We start from the raw sequence: 19170 nt of genomic DNA on the forward strand, positions 1-19170 counted from the left end.
TCATAACAATATGTCGTGTATGCACTCATTCTCGCCAAAAGTTGCAGCAATGGGTGGGACGGGGGCGTTGCGCCAGCCGCGTGCGGCGAATAGAAGAAAAGTCTAGTGAAAGATTTCGAGTTTTGGCTAGTGGCCGCCTTGCGTGACGTCACGGGCCGCCCGAAATAGCCGTCGGCTAGAGGGGCGGCCAACGAAAGGGGCCCAGTGACAGCTCTAGTCGCAGCCCAGTCCTCGCACAGGCCACTCGCACGCACAGCCGCAGCCCCGAAGCGCCCAGAGATGTACGATACCGACTTTTACACGAGCCGCAGGACCGTGCGGCCCGCTTTGGCCACCTACACGCACACGGTAAGGCGGCCACTCGGGGCTGGAATATCCCGCAGCACCAACAACACACACCGCACAAAACTCGCTCATAACTCGACCATTTCACATTTCACATCTCCATTATTGTCCCTGTGTGTGCGTTCGAATTCCTTTCCTCGTTGCCTATTTTTTAGAGTCACTAGCGCATTCCTTTTTTAGCGTGTCCATAGGTGAAGAGTGTGTGGTTCGTTTATTGTATGTGATAATGCGTCAGGACATGCTGGAGCAATCTATAAATATATGTTTAAAAAGTAACAATAAGCGACACATTCAAAATCAATAATTTTTAACACTTCTACACCTGCAAGACAGTCGTAAAATTAAGATAAGCCTAAATCCCCGTCGTTTAAAAATTAAAAGGTTGAAAATATAAAAAAAATATCTTGAAAGTCACACTTTTTAACAAAGTGAAAGTCTAAAAATAAATCAATAGAAGTCGGTCTTATTCTGGTCCGGTTATTTATCAAAATTCCGGGCATTTCTCCACACTGCACGAGTTAGTCAAAATGATATTCGCGGCGTGCGTGTGGCAACAACATAAGCACGACAGTGACACATTTGTGACGTCACTTCACAACAAAAGCGACCCCTTCATTGACGATCGTCTCCATTAAGGCCGAAAATCGAGTCTCGCGAGCCAAATATGCAAGCGTCGAGGGCTTGTCCGAATTTTCGGCTGCCTTGCACTTTACCCGTAATTATGCGAATCGATGATAAGCGGACGCACGGACACATGCGTATGCAAATGGAGCTCACATACACGCACACATGTAACACAGGCACACACAAACCCGTATTGTGTAGCGTAGTTTTTACCCCAGCTGCCCTCTCGCAGTGTCATTTGCATCTGTAAATGATAGTCGGGCTCGGCTTTTTTTTATCTGTACGCAGTATACTTAGAGATCGATTAATTGCCAATCTAGAAATTTAGTCACATCAGCACCACAGTTCTGTTTGGTCCAAAACAATAAAGCTTTTGAGATGAAAAAATAATTTTGAGCTAATGACAGTAAAGTTGCAAAGTTATCTGAAGACATTTTTCTCCTCCAAGTGTTTATTTTGGTATCATTTCACCGCCGGCCGCTGGGCGAAATAAATTTCTCCAAATCCTTTATATCTGTGTGCGCTTTGCGGAGGATGACTCGTTAAATAACGACAGCCCTTCTCCAGAGGCGAGATTGGGTTTCCGTGAAGCGGCCGAGTCCAAATTTAGCGTCGGACGCACGAGACGCGCCTCGCGAGTGGCGCTGCTATTTATTATTTTCATTCTAACCAGAGTTATGTCCCGCCGGTCTTATTAGAGGAATAAGTTCTCGTTGGTTGCTTGTCACGAGAAATATTGCCATGGCGACCACGACGACTGGATCAAATTTATTAACCAGAGATCCGAATTTTTTAGACCCGCTTTTAGAGGAGAGCGAAGACGTTTCCGAGAAAAGGCTTGAGGAAAGTTGATCGGCTCAAAAAGACTTACACCTGATTGGACCCGAACGTTAGTTGGAAGCATTAGAAACATGATTCGCATCAAAAGGTTTTAATTCCTTGCGAGTGTTACACAAGTTTACAAGCAAGATAGGAAGTCCAGAGTGGAAATGTTTAATTTATTTGCTTTCGGGGTAACTTCAAATGGGAATTCCAGTCGAGGAAACGGACGAAATTAAATCAAGTCGCTCGATGAAATTAGGTGTTTTTGTCCTTCGAACCAAAAAAGTGGGTCACTGTTGCGTCGAAAAGGACGAAAAACAGGCGGCGCCAAGAAGATTCGAACCGCCCACTCGCCGGACGCGAATTCGGTCAGATTTATTAAGCGATTTTGCAAGAATGCAGCAGTTAACCCCGTTCTGTGCTCGCTCGCGCGCGCCACTGGAGCAGCAGCCTCTCGTCTCGTTGCCTCCGCCTCGCACTTTGCTGGGTATTTCGAGAAGCCGGACACGATATCCCGCGCGCGCGTTTTTAAAAAGCAGAGAGCTGCCCACGCGGTGAGTGCTCCACTTGGCAGCGGTCCTGAACGAGTGTGTTTGTTGCCTCAATAAAGTGAAGCAGCAAAGCGAGAATCCGCCAAACTATTTATCAATCCTTTCTCAACTCGTTTCAGCGGTTCAAAGTCCAAACAGCGACAAATTAGATGCTTCAAGTTGGCACGCGGGGGTAATCCTTGAACAGTGCCTTCTGCGTTTTAAAAGTGGATATAGTTACCAGATGCTCCCCTCTCCCCTAACATATATGCAATTTTATAGCTCCTATGAACTTTTACTTGGTACCTATTTCAATGTCAATATTTTACTTCTTTGTTCTCTATTGTACCACACCTTTTTTATTCAAAGTTAGTTATTATTTTTTTATAAGGATTTTTAGTGTTCGCAATTTAAGTTTCTTCAGTGATTGATCATTTACACTTGAGTTCAATTCAGTTGGCGCGTGATTCGAGTTTGTGGGCGTCGGTTCTTTGCCTGCTTTGCCCAAAATAGGCAACCTGCCAAGCAGACGTGTCCGACAAAAAGCCTAACAACGTCGCGACGATTAGCAGTTTGTTCCTCCCCGCCCTCTGCTCGAGATCGAGAGCTCCATCTCGGTGACATGCATTGAACGCACCTCTTGTTCTGAGCAACGGTTAATATTTTAGCACTCTACTTTCGGATTTTTCGAGGTAAATACCTCCCTCCTCGCGCGGCTTTAGAAAGCAGTTTCTGATTTTCCCAGCGCGACGATGAAAGATTCACACGGCCACTTTGACATTTCGCGAGACGAGATATCTCGCTTCACACAAAAGTGAGATGTCGAGAATTATGAGCGAAGCAGTCGGCAGGAAAGAAAAAGTTGGAGCCGTGCCAGCCGCGCTGCTAATATTAAAACTGGCGAGATGAGTCCATTGCCAAATCAGTTTTGCGCGAGATCCATATGCATTCGACGAGGCGGCAGCTAGCAAGTCGTCACAGAGCGGCTCCGATTATAGAATGCGATAATTGCTTTTGACGCTGGATGCTATTACCGTCCCAAAACAAAGGCCGCGTTTTAAAAGATCAAAACGGCTCATTGAAGCCGATGGAGTAATCAAAACATTGTAATTAAAAACGGCGGCTGCTCCAAACTCATCAACCCCGATCGGCTTTAAAACCAAGCCAAACAAAAAGCGGAGTCCTCATTATTTTTTCTGCAAATTTAACTGTGTACACAGTATTGAATTTTCTATAATTATTACCGATCCCGGCCCGAAAGTGTTTTAACCAGCACCGGCACCCCCTTCTCATTTAAGAGTTCACTGGAATGACATTTCATTTCAACATTTTGGAAGGAAGCTTTAAGACTTGGGAACTCTTGAATTAAAAAAAGCCCTTAGGTCAAAATTATTTAAAAAATCAAAAATAACAAACAAATATACAGTGGCAGACAATATAAATATTCGCTTTTTTGCCCTTGTTTTTGATGACTTTCGATCTACTGACAACTATTGAAAAATATTTTTAATTCGAGATTTTATTGAAAAGAAAAAACGAGTAATTAAAAAGGTCTGAAAATTAGACTCACCAACAAATCCGAAATTTCCTACCAAAGAGGAAAATCTGGATTTCTCAAGTCTTGCAGGCTGCCCCCTATTATTAAACCAACAGACGGGGTTGTGTTGGCAACTCACGAATTTTGTGAAAAGTGGTGCTGAGGTGGCTGGCGACTTTTCGTGTGGTTTTAGCGGCGCAAGGCGCCCGAGCACCTGACACCGACGATGCTGCGCCTGTCTGAGGTGCCGCCGTTGTACACCGCCTACGGAAGAGCGCCCAGAGCCCCAGGCGACGAGTCCGGCCTGACGAGCGCCTACTCGCCACCGCGCCGCACCCTGCGCTCCGTGGCCCCTGACATGCCCTCGCACCTTTACACGTTCTACCGCTACTACCGCCACTAGTGGAGCGAGCTAATCCACCTCTCGCACTCACACCGCACATTCGTTCTCTCACAAATTAATAATCTATTTTTGCACCAAAGCAGTGAAAACAAAACGCTCTAATCCAATATTTTTGAATTAAATCTGCTTGTGGGGCCAGTTTGAGTGCCTTCTGATTTGGGGTGTTCTATAAATTTTACAAAGCATAGTGTTTTATGAAATAATAAATTTGTTACAACAATGACTTGAAAATAATAAACTTAAACTTTTATTTTATATATTGTTTAAAGCATGGTAATGTGTGGAAAGAATCAGGGTTTTTCATAATGATATAAGCTCCTCAAATCAGATGTTAAATTAGTCTAGTAGTATCAACTTCAACTTGCCAAGTGACATGTTTCTGAAACTTTTATTTAGCCCAGTGAACTGACAAATTAAATGCAGAAATGTGCAATGTAAATTTGTGTTGAGCGTAGTGACGAGGTGGCATCACGCCCCACAGCCGTGGAATGTAGCCGTGGATGAATTTTGCGCGTGGGCAGCTTTAATGACCTGCGCCGAGTTAAAAGCGGCATCCGTGCAGACCTCTGCTCTATTATTTTTTCTCCCTCTGATTCGCAGTGGCAAAAATGCACGCCAGGCCAGCCGGCGTTTGCGAATATATCGACAATTAATGGTGGCAGGTGCTGGCTGGCCAAAAGGCGGATTTTTATTTCTGCGTCAGGGATGCCGTTTTCAGCTCTCCAGCAGGCCGTTGAATCTCGCTCCACGCGCGCCACACTTGATTAGCAGTAAAAAAATTAAATGAACGAGAGGGCGCGTCACCGCGGCTATGATAATTAATCTCTTTAATTCCGCATTGCTGATTTGACTTGCGCTGGAACCTTTGTATTATTAAAAAAGAGCAGGACTTTGTAAACCAACCAACACTTTCCGCTCTCTCTTTTTCTCTCTATCAACAGCTTCATTAAAAGTACTAATCGCGAATGCAAAACGAGCTGCTGCTGCATTCTTCACTCTGTTATTTGTTAGGCTCAGGTTTTGTGGTGCTGTGTAGGACTTGTTAAATTGATTAATCCCTTCATTAACGGCGGACAAGACTAATTGGAACAGTTATGATTAATCGAGCGCTCGGCTGAATTAATTCAAATTAATGCAAAACACACACGATTCCACCCACGCTCTCCGAACTCCTTCCAGTCAGAGCCACACGCGAACTCGAAACCGAATCTTTAGAGTGTAAGTCCCGCCTAATTTACTCTAATACATTTTAATTGAGTATGATATTATTATTTATTAGAGAAATGAGAGGGAGAGGTTACGCATTATCTATATTTACAATTTCTCTGTTTGGTATTTTTGTTGACATGTTTTGCAATTTAGTTAGTCTCTTTCGAAGGACCGAAGGGTGCGACCGCTTTGGTTGTCACGCGTGGTGCGGTGAGTAGCATTTGTGCATGCCGAGTGGGCACGACCTCACAGGACGATCTCCTGCCCCCCTCCAACCGACCTTCTGTCAACCATTTCAGGGCGGCTGGGCGGATCTTTCTCTTGGTTCAAAGTCACACACGCACTTAATTATTTCCCTGTGAAAATCAAGGAAAAAAACAACGGCTCAACTGAAATTTTATTAGTTTGCAGAAAGTTTAGAGAATGGTAAATTTAGAGTTAAATTAACATGCAGATTTGTTCAAATTAACATTTTCTGTTTGCAAACGAGCTCATAAACTTCGTGGAAAAAGAGCCGGCAAAAAATTCCTCATGGCGGCGCCGGGCCGCTTACACAGACCATTTTCTGCGATTTTTGCCCCGCTATGGCACCATTAGCAGAAAAAAGAGCCCGAGGGAGAGCGATGCGCAAATATTGGAAGAGGCGGACCGTATCTGCAAGTTTTATCGCGCCGCTCTGATTACACTTTTTTTCCGAGAAGAGGAGAATTGATTGCCGCATGCAGAGCCCAGACATCATGTAAATAACATTCCCTAATTAATTAAAAAGAGAAAATAAATTAATAACCACACGCAAATCTCGCACCTGTCTCGCACATACCCATTGTTTTTCAAACTGTGAAACACAAGCCATTCCTGTGCTGTTCGCCAGCCACATGTTATCTAAACTGTGCCTGTCTGTCCGGGCCGCGAAGGCACCACGTTACTACGTGGTAGTGGACCAGCTTGAACGCGCGCCGGAGCGTAGCTACACGTCGTACACGAGCACCAGCACCAGCAGCTCGTCCTCTTCGTCCGCCCTTGACCGCTACGGCCTGCCACGCACCTCGTACGCCAACGAGAGCCGCACTTACAGCTCCAGCGGCACCGGGCCTGGCTCGTACTCGTACTCGAGCGTCAGCACGGGACGCCTGCCCTACGGCACCACCTACCGCCACTACTCCTACCGATAAACCTGCAACCCCCACCACCGCCGCCCCTTTCTCGCTTCTCATTGACTAATGGATTTTTCTCTAACCTCTAGACTCTTTCGTAGTGGCACTAACCGTTGACACTTTTTTCTTTTGTAGTTAGCTGCGAATGCGAGAGATCGGCCACAGTTTGGCGGAGAAAATATATTCACAGTGGAAAACTCCGAGTTGTAGTCACCAGTTTAGCCTTAGTTTCTGTACCCACCATCAGATAGAGTCCAACTAGTTGGAGCTGCTGATTAACACGATTTTTTCTGGTATTTTTCAAATTTGCAATAGCCACATATATGCGCAATTTTGGCGATTTATCCTACGGTTGAACTTTTTGCTCTCTGTAATCCTCTTCTCTTAATGATCTTTTTTACTTTTTCACATTCAATCAAGTTTATTTCCTTTTAAATTAATTCCAACAGTCAAGTTAATTAAATGTCCCTCTAAACGATTTTACCGCCTCGGAGTCCCCGGTAGTTAAAAATACGCAATTGCCAAAGTAATAAGGGCAAAACTTCTGAGCGAAGACTATGAATTGGACCAATTAGAACTGCGTGGCAAACTCCGAATGGCGACAATGAAAGTTGGTCCACATCTTGTGACCTTTTACGAGCCAAACTTGGCAGAACGAGCGCAGCAGGGAGTGCGTGGAACTGTAGTGACTTTCTCTAATCTCGCAGTCGCAGATGTAGCGCGCAAATTAACCATAAACCCTTGACTACTATATGTGTATTGTGTCGAGAGCTCAGCCGCCGCAGCACCAAACGTGGCAACCAACTGGCCCGCTTAACCCTCGCGGGATGTTGCACAGAGTAGAACGAAAAAAAATTGAATCCGCCAGAAGAAACCTCTCCCTTTCTCAATGTGCGTAGCTTGTTTGAACAAAAATAATTCCAATGTAGCCTCTGTTCTCACGATGAGTTATGATTTGTTGGCGTCCAATTATTATTTGCTGCTTTTTGACTGACTAGGCGCTGCAGAGTTTGTTATTGTTGTTGTTGTTTGGATATCACCGCCTGTTTCGCCTACATGCTTCCTAAATGCCCCAGGTGCCGCCCAGGTACTCCCACACAACGCCCAGTCACCACCTCTACGCCTTCTCCACTTATGCGGTAAGTCATTTTTCTGCCTCTGGCGCGCTTCTCTATATCTTATTTCTCGCTTCACTCCCGTCGAGCGCCTCAACACAATTGCTCCTTTTTTGAGCTAAAAAAGGACATATCGCGTAAAAAATACGGGCCGAAGTCGGATCAAGGCATTTTCTTTGACAAAAACAACATCGGAGATTTCTTTCTGTTGGAGGGCGCTCGACGAGTAAATCGTACTTGAAGCTGAAGGAAATAACGCTCAATGAACCGCTAAACTCCCGCTTTCTGACGCTTTTTAAAAATCCAATAAAGGCTAATCCACTTACTCGCCGGCTGAGCGACCAAACGAAATGCTTCTCCATGTTAATATGCCAATTGAAAAATCGTACTTTCTGATATCTCAGATAAATAAATTCAGAATGACTTGAATGGAATCTCAAACGATTATATTTAATGCAGAAAAATCTTGTAAACTTCAATTTCAAGTTTTTATTGTATTGATTAAAACGAATAAGCTTTACGCAATTTTCTAATATCTATGGACTATACAATCTTTTCATAATAAGAAAAATCCAGTCAACTTGAAGCGTTTTGTTGGCCGCTATTTCTGGCCGGCTCTCACGCCAGCACCTGCCTTAAGTGCATTATTAATTATTGCAAAATGCAATTGTGCCATGCAGCGAGTCACTTGATTCTTGGCTTAGCGTGGCACAGACAATGAGGCACTTGATTTAACCTCTCACTTCTTGTGCTGAGATGCTTTGATGAGAGCCCACTGGCCTCTGTAAAGGCAAAATGTATATAAATAATAATAATAAAATCCCTCTCACGCCAGCACGATAAAAATAAAACTGGCGCGGTCGGCCTTGTGCTGAGAGAGAGAGAGATGAGACGCTCTTTCAATTAACTCTTGATCGAACCTGCTTATTATTCCAGCTACCTGCTTCTGTAACCCTGGCCGCGCTCTCACTCTGTTGAGGTAATTCTTTTGCTTTGCACTGCACCCCAATCCCCACCCCCCTGCTCGCCTAGGTAGAAACACCCGCCCAACTGCACTCGATGCGCGCCGCGTTTAGAAACCAAACAGCCGGAATGCTCTAAATGGCAATTGCTCGTTTCAGAGTCGTTGCCAGTAGAAAACAAACGAGCGATCTACGTCGTAAAGAAGCAACCCTTGATTTCTAAAAATAGGAATTTATAGAAGCTCATAGAACGAATGGGCGGGAAAATTCTCCCAGTTTTGTTGCGATGAGTTATTTTACATAAAAAATATTTAATTCACGGAAAACGCGAAAAAATTGGCATAGTTTGGGAAAAAATCTAAATTACTCACTGAAAATCGGAGTGGTTGAAACCGCAATTAGTGAGCGTGACTAAGACGTAAACCGAATTCCGGGGCTGGATTTGTCATCGTCATCCATAATAAGCGGCAACACAAAGCACTCGCATGTCATGTGCGGCGGAATTTCGCGTAAGGGCGGCTGACAGACAGCCCGCTCGTTGTGATCGCCGCGCACTTTCATTTCGTTCCGGCAAAAACACAAGTTGCGCAGAGATGTGTCAGCGGCAGTAGTTCGCGCGTTCGCGACCCTTTTGTCTGTCCAAATTAAAAGAGCCTGCAATGTGCTGTGTTCGTTTGTGGCACGTCGCATGCATGTTTCCTTTCCACCCGCTTGCACTTTCCCCGGCTGCATTCGTGCCTCGATCGTGTCGTGTGCCCGTGCCCTGTGTCAACCCTTTGATTCGGCTGCTATAAATAGCTGCTTGATGCTTATTTGTTGCCATGGGAACGTGCCATCCGGCTTTTCGCAAATTAAGCGCCAAAAGCTTCTGTGCCTCGCAATTCGCCGAGCAAGAAAAATGTGAAACCGGATTATTTCTCCACTCCCGTTTTAAATGATATGTTTGTGTTTGTCCTCCACAGGTTCCGCGCTTCACCAGGGCAACGTCGCCTGTCACACTGCTGGTAAGAAGGCGCGCTCGTCTCGAACTTTTATGCTTCTCTCTCTCTCATTTCTCCACAATTCGCTCCATTCCCCTCGAGGCATGTTGTCATTTGCCGCGTCTTGAGGGCCAATTAGTCGGGAATTGGTCGTGTTTGCTCAGTCCGCCTGTCCTGGCTGGCGCTGTCGGCTAGAAAAAGGCGCACGCCGGTCGGCCGGCCGGGCGACGGCACTTTGTTATTTTTGACTTGGCTGGAGCGGAAACAGCGCAAAAATACACTTGGCCGACGAACAGAGTACCCGAAGCCACCATTAATCGCCTTTGTCTTTCCAAATTAAGGGGAAAGAATAGCTTCTACTTTATGAACGCCCGGACATCGTTGTAATTGCATTTGCTCAGCTCATGAAAAGCAAATCAAATTCTCCTCCTTGAAACAGTAAGAGTGCTAGTATGGTTGGGGGAAAAATAGCAGTGAAGAAGCCACTTGAGGAATGTTTCATTAAAAATTAAATCCGGTTGACATTGTCTTTCCTCGTTGCTAGAATCGTTATTTAATAACCGACAAAGTTGCTTATTTTTGTTTTATTTTTTACTGTAGTTTTTGGCAGTGTAAATCAGTTGGTTATTAACTGACCATCAAGGAAGGAAGGAAGGAAGATGTTCATATAAAGTTATTTGATCAATTTTCTAGAACCGAATGAATACATGAATTTTTTTTAAAATTCAGAAAATAAGAACCTACCATTCCTCAGTTTAAGAGAAAAAGTACGGCAGTTGTTTAGCGATAATATGCCTAATTATTTATTTAATAATATTAGAGTATGATTAACATTATTGGTTGAAAAATTCTAATTTCTCTTGTACGAGGCAAAATTAAATTTATAAAGTACCCTTATTGTTACGATTTTTTAAACATTGCTATATTTGATTTTCACCATACGCTCATCCTCTGATAATCCCGATTCGACGAGTTCCAAGAATATCGATGTCATTACATTTTTCTAATAACACAATATTTATTGAGTGTTTGCTCTCTGTCTGGTAAACAAGTAGTGCGGACGTGATCGGGGTCAACGCTCGATCGCTCGCCCCCTGCATGTCACACACGCACTCGTGTTTTCACCGTTTCGTGGCTGGTACCCGCTTGAATGAATTAGGCCCGCGAGAGGGCGGTGCAATCGTTCGCCTTTTGTGTGCCCAAGAAACGCGCCGCGTGAATGGAACGGGTGACCGTGTGGGTGGGTGGGTATCCGCGGCGGAAATTGTGTCCTACCCACGAGCACTTTGGAAAACGAGAGCAGATAACGTTGTTTCACCTCAATTTCGCAACTTCCCAACGCCGCGCGACACACAAAAACAGCCCATTCAGGCCAGCACGCACGACGCGAGCACTTTTTTTGCACCTATTGTTTCGCGTTTTTCCCATTTCTCGGCTCTTTCCGAGAGGCAAAAATGAGGATGTGCTTTTTGCCTTGCACCCGGCTTGTGCAACACTCTCTCGTAATCAGTAGCACACGCCTATTACCCCAGGAGCCGAGTTCCCAGCATTTCAAACCTGATTTCCTCATTTTACTTCGTTCATCAAGGGCCGGGATGTGCATGCTGATTTTTTTCATTTTGCAAAGAGCTCTGTGTGTAGAATCCAATTTTTCTGTCCTTCTCTATGCCAGAGGATGCTTCCAATTTGTTGTTAAACATGCTGTCCTTCTCTGAACTAACCTACTTTCGTCGCGTTTTCTCTGGAAGCGAGCTAGCTGCAAAATTTTGCCTTGTGTTTGTTCAAATAAACCCGTGCGCATTTGAGCAAAAGCGCTTCCACGGAAAACGAGTTGCCAGGAGTTCCTGCCACGGATATTCGTGTCGCTCACGAAAATACACGTGTCAGGAAGGCCGAGGCAAGGGCACGACGCGCCTTGCCAGCAACGACCACTTGTGGAGTGTGTGATTTGTTATGTATTGTACCAAAGATGCCGGGCCACTACTCGATGCCCGCTCTGGCCCACCAGCGGCTGTCCCCGCACGTGCCGTCCAGCATGCGTTCGGCGGCCGTCATTTCCGAAATCAACAGAATCCAAACCCGCAGCAGACCCAGGGTTGGCAGTGTGCCTTGCGAGGACTTTTTGAACTCACCCGAGATTACGGTGAGTTGCCCCTTGGACCCATTCCTATTTTTTTCGATCCTTTTCCTGCTCTGGTGGACTAGAACGTTTTTGTACAGAATTCGGCATGTCCCTGGTTTTTGTCCTTTTTGTGTGTGGACACACAGTTTACAGATTTTTGCGCACACATCATACTTTTCCATTTTACACCAGATTTTATTTTTCAAATTGCCAAGCTCAACTGTATAAATTGTATCATATATCGTGCTTTCTTCATTTGGTTCTATTCATGACATTTTAGAATTTCGAAGATGAAACGAGAGAAATCAAAGCGCGCACCCACGAAATCATGTCGCGAGTGCGGTCCCCGGTGCCGCGGTCGTACCACGCCGACATGGTCATCCCCAAGTAAGGAACCATACATCGAGTAAATTATGCGCATTTTAACGCCACTCAAACAGGTCTTTGGAGAGGGACCTCGATCCTCTGTCGCACTACTCGTACATCGAGACGAATGTGTACTCGCCAATGAGGCAGATCCACCAGGACATCAACACCAAGTCCCGCTACGCCGAGCCAGCGAAAGCTTACATTGGTGAGTTGCCACTTCCAGTTTCAAATTTGTTTTTCAATTACTTTGAAATGATCCCAATGGCTCCTTTGCATCCAGAAAGTAAGTTCAAGGTTCAGTTGAGTTGATAAAATGATTGAAAAAACTGACTTTGCTGCGTTTTTCCGATTCAAAAGCAGCAGGATTGAACACCATGTCATTTATCGGTGTGTGGGACGCGATCATTTGATCTGCGCGTGGCAATTGCACCTGCATTATTGCAGTGATGCAACTCGATTTACCAGAAATATCTCCGCGAGGGTGGCGCTGACAGGTTGCATAAGTGATCAGTGACACGGCGGCACAAACGAAATTGCGAATGTCGCTGCGAGCATATTTAATTATGTGATGTGGTTGGTTGCGCACACGGGACGCACACAACGCACAAACAGCGGCGGCGGCAGCAGCTCCACCAGCAGCGGCTCCTTACAATTACGTTAACGAGGCAATTAGTGATTGAAACGTGAATGTAGGTCACATGGGCAGGAAATTAACTGCGCGCGCTGTTCACTCGTCCAACTTTTGTTTGTCATTAAAACGCACGCTCAGCAAGCGACACTCTTTCTAAACTTTTCCACGTGCTTTTTTAAGTTCTGATTTCCTAAACGGTATGTTCCACGATTGGTTAGGGGCAAAAAAATAAGGGATGCATTGATTAGAGGCGTGAAATTTAAAATCAATATTTTTTAGCTTCCAATCGTAATGTGTATTGTGTAAAAAAACGTATAAAATCACCGAATAATTACAAAATATCGACATATTTTCTTTATTATTTTCTAACATTTTTAGCTGCCTTTTTTTAAAAAAAATAGATATATATTTATCGAAGAAAAGTTTGCAACTCTAAGATTTTCCAACTCAAAAAACCCTTTAGTTTCCTGACTAATACGGCTATTTATTTTCATTAAATCAAATACGTCATTCTGTTTTGTTGAAATTTTCGGAACGATTAAGTCATTTCTTTATTTTTGACGCTAAAATTCATTAAAAATTTTATATTTCAAGTCTTTATAATCTGAAATTTTCAGAGGACAATTTTGTAGATTTAGATATTGAACAATATAAAATGACTAGGTAATATTTTAAATTATGAGCTTAGAATCAAAATATGATATGGTATAATAGAATTAAAACTTTCAGAGGAAATTTAGGGTAGGGAAAAATAAAATAACATTTTTTTCAGCGACCTCTATTGCTTTGCTAGTTGTTTAAATATTGCGATTTATCCGAAAAATTGGTGCCACTGTAGTTTAATTTTTTTATCTAAACTGAAGTCGAATTTTGTCCTATGGAGCCGTGGAAATTGCTTTAGCACGAAAATAGCCTATATTGAGGTTACGATTTGTGTGTTCAGGTCGGGGCCACCTGGCGTGCATCACGTTCGCGGGAGGCAGGCCGATTGGACGGCGACGTCCCCTTCCCCGCTACGACGAGGACCGCAACGTGAGGGACGACGTCAAGTTCCTGTCGTACTACTCGCGCGCCCGCGGCAACGGCGCCACCGGCACCGACGCCACCATCGAGATGGCCAAAGGTGGGTCTCAGGAGCCGCCCCCACTGGAAACCCCCTCTGACAACCCAGCGCCCGCGGCCGCTGAATAAGAAAGAGAAAGCATGCGAGGCCAAAGGAGTTAAAAACCTCCGCCCCCCCACCGAAAGTCGAAGTCAGAAAGAATTGTGCCCCGCGTGAGCGTCCTCAACTGCATGACCCTTTCGACTTTTGGGTTTTATTTTGCTCAGAATTTTCCTCTTTTTTGTCACTTTTTTCTCTCAGTCCGTCTTTCTTTTTAAAACATATGTGGTTTTGTTTCTTTCATTGCAGGGCGCAAGTAAATTTGTTGTGGCCTCGAAACGTAAAATGCTTTTTGTGACAAAACATAAATACGCAACTCTTTTTAAATATCAAAATGTTATATATACAAACACTAAAACCCATGATGTCTAAAAGTCGTTTTGTTTTCAATCAAGAGACTGTAAAAGTGTTATTTTCTTTACTTATCCTACACTTTCGTGGAAAATTCACTGTTTTCTAATATTGTCTTCGTCTCAAGTGTCAAACGTGTCTTCGCTTCAAAAATAAAAGTGTAATCGGTCAGCTTTTGTTCCAAGAAAAATCGTTTCCCTACAATTTTAAACCAACCCCTTCAAGCAAACACATAAATCCTGCATGAAAAAACACGCAGTCTGGTGATAATTAAGACTCGGAATAGTTCAGTTTCGTAATTGAAGACAACTGAGAGAGAGAGCAATTTCTCACCAGTCTAGAAATAACACAGACACGTAAATAGTATTTCCACTCACTTGTTTGCTGCAACTGACTGTGGTCGTTTCGCAAAAAGTGACAAAGATCGTGACCCTCACAAAACACCCGTTCACAATCTCTTAAAATGGAATTGTTATAAAAATAGTTTTTTTTTAATTTGGCTATATTTATGGCTCATTATTTATTTGATTTGTTTTTCTGACTCGCTCACACTGACAGAGAGAGGCGTTGTTTTCCTTAATTAACTCCCGTGAAAATAATAGCAGCGGATTAGACTTCTAGTGCTGCCTTTTGTGTTTATGTGCTAGTTGCGTTTTTCCTCGTGTTTGCTACGCGAATTTAGACGCAAATAACGCGATCATAACATGCGAGAGAAGAAACGCCTGCAATTTTTCCGATATAGGCAACCGGCTAGAGGCACGGAACGGGCGGGTTGCATCAGCTTAAAAGGCAGCCCCACAGGATAAACAAAGTCGCTATTTATAGAGCCCGCGTTAAAAGCCCCGCTGGATAATTTTACTAAATTAAATTACGCAAACTAAACGGCTGAACTAATTTTGCAACACTGGCACTCCACGTGAACAACCAAAAACCATGCGAGTGTAATATGCAGCTAATTACTCAGTCAGATTACACACAAGCACACAAATAAATAAATTGAGGCGAACAAATGCGAGCGAGCAGCTGCTGCAGAGAGCGAAATTCCGCGCAAATGTTGCAAATGTGAGTATTATTGTTCGTTTCTGCCCCCTCTAGTAATTTATAAATAATAGTGTATTTATTTTCACTCCTAAATCTACACTCGCAAGTAAAATTCAAACCGAATAATCCCCACTCATATATTTCTCTCACTTTTTAACAGCTCTAAAAATGCAATAAATCAATCAATTATTCGTCCATCCGTGCAGTCGGGTGATTATCCCATCCATGTATTCATTTGCTCTCTGTCTTTTTGATATACAATTTTGTGTCTTGCGTCATCGGCGAAACAATCAGGCGAGTTTTCCAAAGATAGAAAGTCACCCGCTTATTTATTTAGCGCTTTGCACGTCATATAGCGAATGTTTGGACATGAATAATACAGTTAGCGGCTTCTAGATAAGTTGCATGCGTAGCTCGTCTTGACAAACAATGACACACAGACTGATGATAGAAGCGTAGCAGATAAAACGGCATGCGGTAGCACAGCCCGGCAGTCAATAATAATTAATAGAAATAGAGCCGATTGATGGATATGGATGAAATGCACTGACAAGAGTGACACGAACATGACACAACACGAAGCGGATTGTTTGTGTTGCGATAAGCTGTTTCCAGGAACCATGCTTGACCTTCATTTCGCTTTCCAGCACTCCTGATGCCCGAGTCGCGGCGCCTGCTGCCCACCGACGAAATTTTGCCTCCACCTGCAACCCCCAGGGCACCGGCTTCTGTTATCGCCCGCATCGAGCAGTCGCAGCGAGATAGGGTATGCTAAAAATATTAATTATGTAACAGTCAACTTGGTGGGAAAAATTAAATTAATTGAATTTAGTAATGATTTTTCCATTATTATTTTAATTGTGTGTGTCACCATTTAGTAAGAGGACTACTGTAAATGACAGTGAAGGAACTAATAATCGTCTTTTTAAAATTCTAATTGATATTTGGGATTCAATTCGACCCTCGGATGCAAGCGTTATTTAAATCATTTAAATCTCTAAATGTTTATATTAATGTAATTTAACGTCTATATAACGATAAAAATTCAGGGGTCGAGAGTTACTTCATCAAATTTTTGCAGCTATTAATTTCAGATTTCGATTCCTATTTGCGAAGTATATCCGAAGGCCATCGGTGTATGCATTACGAAAAAACCAAACAAAATAAAATTTCTAGCTGAGAGTCAGTGCTCACATTTTGAAATGCACAAAAACTTAGCAGCAAATAAAGATAAATAAATATAACAGTGCCAAATTTAAACTTTACCTCAACCTCTAAGCGTTGGCTTGTGAAATGGAAAAAGGATCATTCCTCTTGAAACGTGTTGTAGATTAAATTAAATCTATTTGTACTTTTGATATTTATTATAGCATAAATAAGCATTTATTGACGTATTTTTAGAGCCACCCTTGTAAATAATCTTGGCTTTACAAAATAAAAAAACTATGAATCTGAAAAATGAAATTAATTTAATCAGGCCAGTTGCGTGTATTGACAAACTGACTTTCAATTTTGATCGACAGAAACGCGCGAGCAATTTGGACGCCGTGGTGAAAAGGCAACCTGTGCAGATCACACCGAGCAACACCAAGGAACTGAACCTGGCCAGGGCGCAGTGCGAGGAGGCCCGCGAGGCCGGTCGCCAGGCCATGGCTGAGTCGAGGGCCGCCGAGCATCTGACGGACGAGCAGAAGGAGCGGGTCGCCCGCAGGAAGAAGAGGCAGGATGATGTGGAGGAGGAGGCGCGCCGCGAGGTGGAGGAGCAGCGGGCCCATCGCATGCAGGCGAAGCGTCAGGCGGCGTTGGAGGCCGACAGGGAGCTGCTGGAGGCCGAGGAGCAGAAGCGGGAGGCCGAGGAGCAGAGGCGGGCCGCCGAGGAGGCCGAGCTGAGGAGGCTGCAGGAGGAGGAGGCTGCCCGCAGGAGAGCCGAGAAGGAGAAGGAGGAGCAGCTGAGGAGGCAGCAGGAAGAAGAGGAGAGGAAGGCTCAGGAGGAGGAGGAGAGGAAAATCCAAGAGGAGCTCCTCGCTGAGGAGGCCCGCGTCGCCGAGGCAGCAAAGAAGGCCAAGGAGACCAAGGCCGCGGCCGAGAAGGCCAAGAAGGCCGCTGAAGAGGCTAGGAAGGCCGAGGAAGCCCGGCTGGCCGAAGAGGCGCGTCTCGCCGAGGAGGCCAAGAAGGCCGAGGAGGCCCGACTGGCGGAGGAGGCGAAGAAGGCCGAAGAGGCCCGCAAGGCTGAGGAGGCCAGACTAGCCGAAGAAGCCGCTGCCAAGGCTGCCGAAGAAGCCGCTGCCAAGGCAGCCGAAGAGGCCAAGCTGGCCGCCGAGGCCGCTGCATCAGCCGAAGCTGCCGCCGAGGAAGCCGTGGTTGAAGCTGAGGCCCCAGCAGAGCCCGAAGCTCCCGCTGCACCCGCGGAACCAGAAGTTCCAGCCACTCCTGTCGAACCAGAGGAAGTTCCGGAAGCCGCCCCTGCAGAGGAGGTGGCGCCTGCTGATGAAACCGTCGCAGTCGAAGAGCCCAAGGTGGAGGAGCCCGAGTCGCCCGTGGCCCCCGAGCCATTGCCGCAGAACGGCCACTCCGAGACGACGATTGAGGAAGTCGAGATCCCCGTCGACGGAGAGTCCGAGGACTTGGTGGTGAAGAAGGCGCAAGAGGCCGTCTCCCAAGGCGAGGAGACCGCCTGATTTGCCGCTCACGACAACTCATGCCAGCCGCGGCTTCTCTCTGTCTGATATCAAATTCTCTTGCGGAGTATTGTTATTTGTTAATCCGAAAACGAGACAATCGATCTTTATCTGTACGTACGCGTGTAAATATCATAAATTTACTACTTTGTAAGTAAGGCGTTGTTGTTTTTTAACCCGATTTACTTAACAGAAAAGGCCCTTTGTGTTGAGCAGCTATTCAATTCCCTGTTGTATGATATTGTGTAAAAAGCAATAATTATTACTCCCGCTCGTAAATATTTCCCGCTACATATTATAACTTACTATCACACACAGTAACTATTTGCATGCCAGAAAGTTACGCTCATTTTATTGCATCGTTGATAAACTACTTCGTGTTGTGCGTATGCTATAATTGTTGCTGAATAGGGCAAAATTCTGTGCACCTTTAATCGCAATAAAGAGCAGCGAATAAACGCCGAACGAGCGATATTTGATTGAAAGGCCCCTTCCATTACACATTCCAGCTTGACGCCTCTATCTCGATTAGAGTATTATATTTTTCGTTGAAGAGTCAGTGCGTTGACCTAATTACGGAAGATGGCTGATTCTTCGCTCAAGTGCTTTTGGCGGCACGTTTCCCAAGGCTGCACCGATTTCACCTTCGAGAGATTCAACCTTGCATTATCGACAACGAACTGAACGGTATACAGCTGTTTGTCTTGATAAAAGTCAATGACCAAGGGGGATTCACTTTAGTCTGATATAAAATTAAGCATATTGAAAAGAAATACTGCAAACACGAAACACACGTTTCTTGCAGTCAACATAAATAATGTTTAAGATGCAACGACGATAAAAAATGACTTATTGTTAGAAGTTGATGTTGAAAATTCTCCGCTAAATTTTAGGTCACTGGCTGAACATTGTTGCCGGTGACCTACGCAACCGAACTGTTTTTTGAAGTGAGGTTGCATAGTGATTAATGGCCTCAAGAGCAACAACAAACTTTATTATTAAGTATTTTTTACCTTTTAAACGGAGGCTGGCAGCTGCAGCTTAGTCTAAAATATAAAAAAATTATAATAGGCTTATATCTCATTTTTGTAGAGAAAACGAAATGTTAAAACAAAACATTTGTCAAAGAATTTTT

General features: G+C 44.5%; 1 protein-coding gene across 15 annotated transcripts; it reads left to right on the forward strand.

The window, feature by feature from the left end:
- The first annotated feature begins 114 nt into the window (after positions 1 to 114).
- Positions 115 to 18500, forward strand: LOC135940122 (uncharacterized protein CG45076-like). Of its 15 annotated transcripts, XM_065484883.1 has the most exons (10): positions 6639 to 7515; positions 7701 to 7763; positions 8676 to 8718; positions 9664 to 9705; positions 11651 to 11824; positions 12084 to 12190; positions 12244 to 12377; positions 13747 to 13926; positions 16005 to 16123; positions 16881 to 18500. In XM_065484883.1, the coding sequence occupies exons 5-10, from the start codon at positions 11651 to 11653 to the stop codon at positions 18033 to 18035; spliced, it is 1869 nt and encodes a 622-aa protein (XP_065340955.1). In that variant the 5' UTR covers positions 6639 to 7515; positions 7701 to 7763; positions 8676 to 8718; positions 9664 to 9705; the 3' UTR covers positions 18036 to 18500. The 15 variants fall into 15 exon arrangements, with proteins under 15 accessions (XP_065340958.1, XP_065340959.1, XP_065340957.1 ...); XM_065484877.1 differs by lacking the exons at positions 6639 to 7515; positions 8676 to 8718 and adding an exon at positions 125 to 348; XM_065484881.1 differs by having other exon boundaries at positions 6639 to 7763.
- Positions 18501 to 19170: the final 670 nt, after the last annotated feature.

This window comes from Cloeon dipterum, chromosome 3 (assembly GCF_949628265.1).
Source record: "Cloeon dipterum chromosome 3, ieCloDipt1.1, whole genome shotgun sequence".
Taxonomy (NCBI): Eukaryota; Metazoa; Arthropoda; class Insecta; order Ephemeroptera; family Baetidae; genus Cloeon; species Cloeon dipterum.